Raw genomic sequence first — 939 nt, forward strand, 5'->3', positions numbered from 1 at the left:
TTTTTTTTTTCGTGTTTTGTGTTTTTAAATAAAAAATAAAATGTGTAAGAAAATAACATTTCTAAAGGAAACCATTATCATTCTACTCTCTCTCTTTCTTTCCCCCTTCTTTTTCCCTTTTCCCTTTTTTTTTTTTTTTCTCTTTTTGGCCATCTTTTCATGGAACGAGATGTGCTGGCCGGGGGGGTTCCTCCCGGTAGGAAACAATAACGACGGAGGGGAAAAGGAGGAGGAGGAGGAGAGCAGGGGAGCGCGTCTCGCTCCGTGCTCAGTCCTCAGACGTCGCTGGATGTCCTTGGTCTGGAGGAGAACGTGGAAGGGACGCACCCGCAGCAGGCCAGCCAGAGCGACTTCTGGATGTCTGGGTTTCTGAAGGCGTAAATGATGGGGTTGATGAGGGAGTTGCAGGTGGCGGGCAGCGCCAGCGAGTAGGTGTAGACCACCGGGTAGCTGGAATCGGCCACCAAGGAGTAGATGGCGAAGGGGATCCAGCACAGGGCGAAGGTGCCGAGGATGAGCGAGAGGGTGGAGAGCCCTTTGCGGGTGGAGGTGGCCTGCGCCGTGGCGATGAACTGGTGCTGCACGGCGATCTGCTGGGCGTGCCGGAAGGCGATCTTGCAGATCTGCAGGTAGAGCTGCATCATGAGGGCGAAGAGGAGGAGGAAGGTGACGGCCAGCACCGCCGCGTTGTCCTTGGTGACGGGCCGCAGGATGCTGCAGGCGCTCTGGTCCCTCAGGCAGTTCCAGCCCAGGAGGGGCAGTAGCCCCACGCCCAGGCACAGCAGCCACAGCAGCAGCACCATGGCGCAGGTGAAGCCCAGCGTGCGCTCGCTGTGGTAGGTGAGCGCGTTGTACAGCGACAGGTAGCGGTCCACGGTGATGGCCAGCAGGCTGCAGACGGAGGCGGAGAAGGCGGCCAGCAGCAGCCCCGCCGCCCCC

General features: G+C 58.6%; 1 protein-coding gene across 1 annotated transcript; it reads right to left on the reverse strand.

Moving 5' to 3' along the window:
- Window positions 1-275: 275 nt before the first annotated feature.
- On the reverse strand, window positions 276-938 carry LOC104287784 (G-protein coupled receptor 12-like; the record flags this gene model as incomplete). Its single annotated transcript, XM_009886516.1, has 1 exon — window positions 276-938. A coding segment is annotated over one exon (663 nt), but the record flags the coding sequence as incomplete, so codon positions are not given.
- Window position 939: the final 1 nt, after the last annotated feature.

The sequence above is a fragment of the Charadrius vociferus genome, unplaced genomic scaffold, assembly GCF_000708025.1.
Source record: "Charadrius vociferus isolate BGI_N301 unplaced genomic scaffold, ASM70802v2 scaffold506, whole genome shotgun sequence".
In the NCBI taxonomy this organism is placed as follows: domain Eukaryota; kingdom Metazoa; phylum Chordata; class Aves; order Charadriiformes; family Charadriidae; genus Charadrius; species Charadrius vociferus.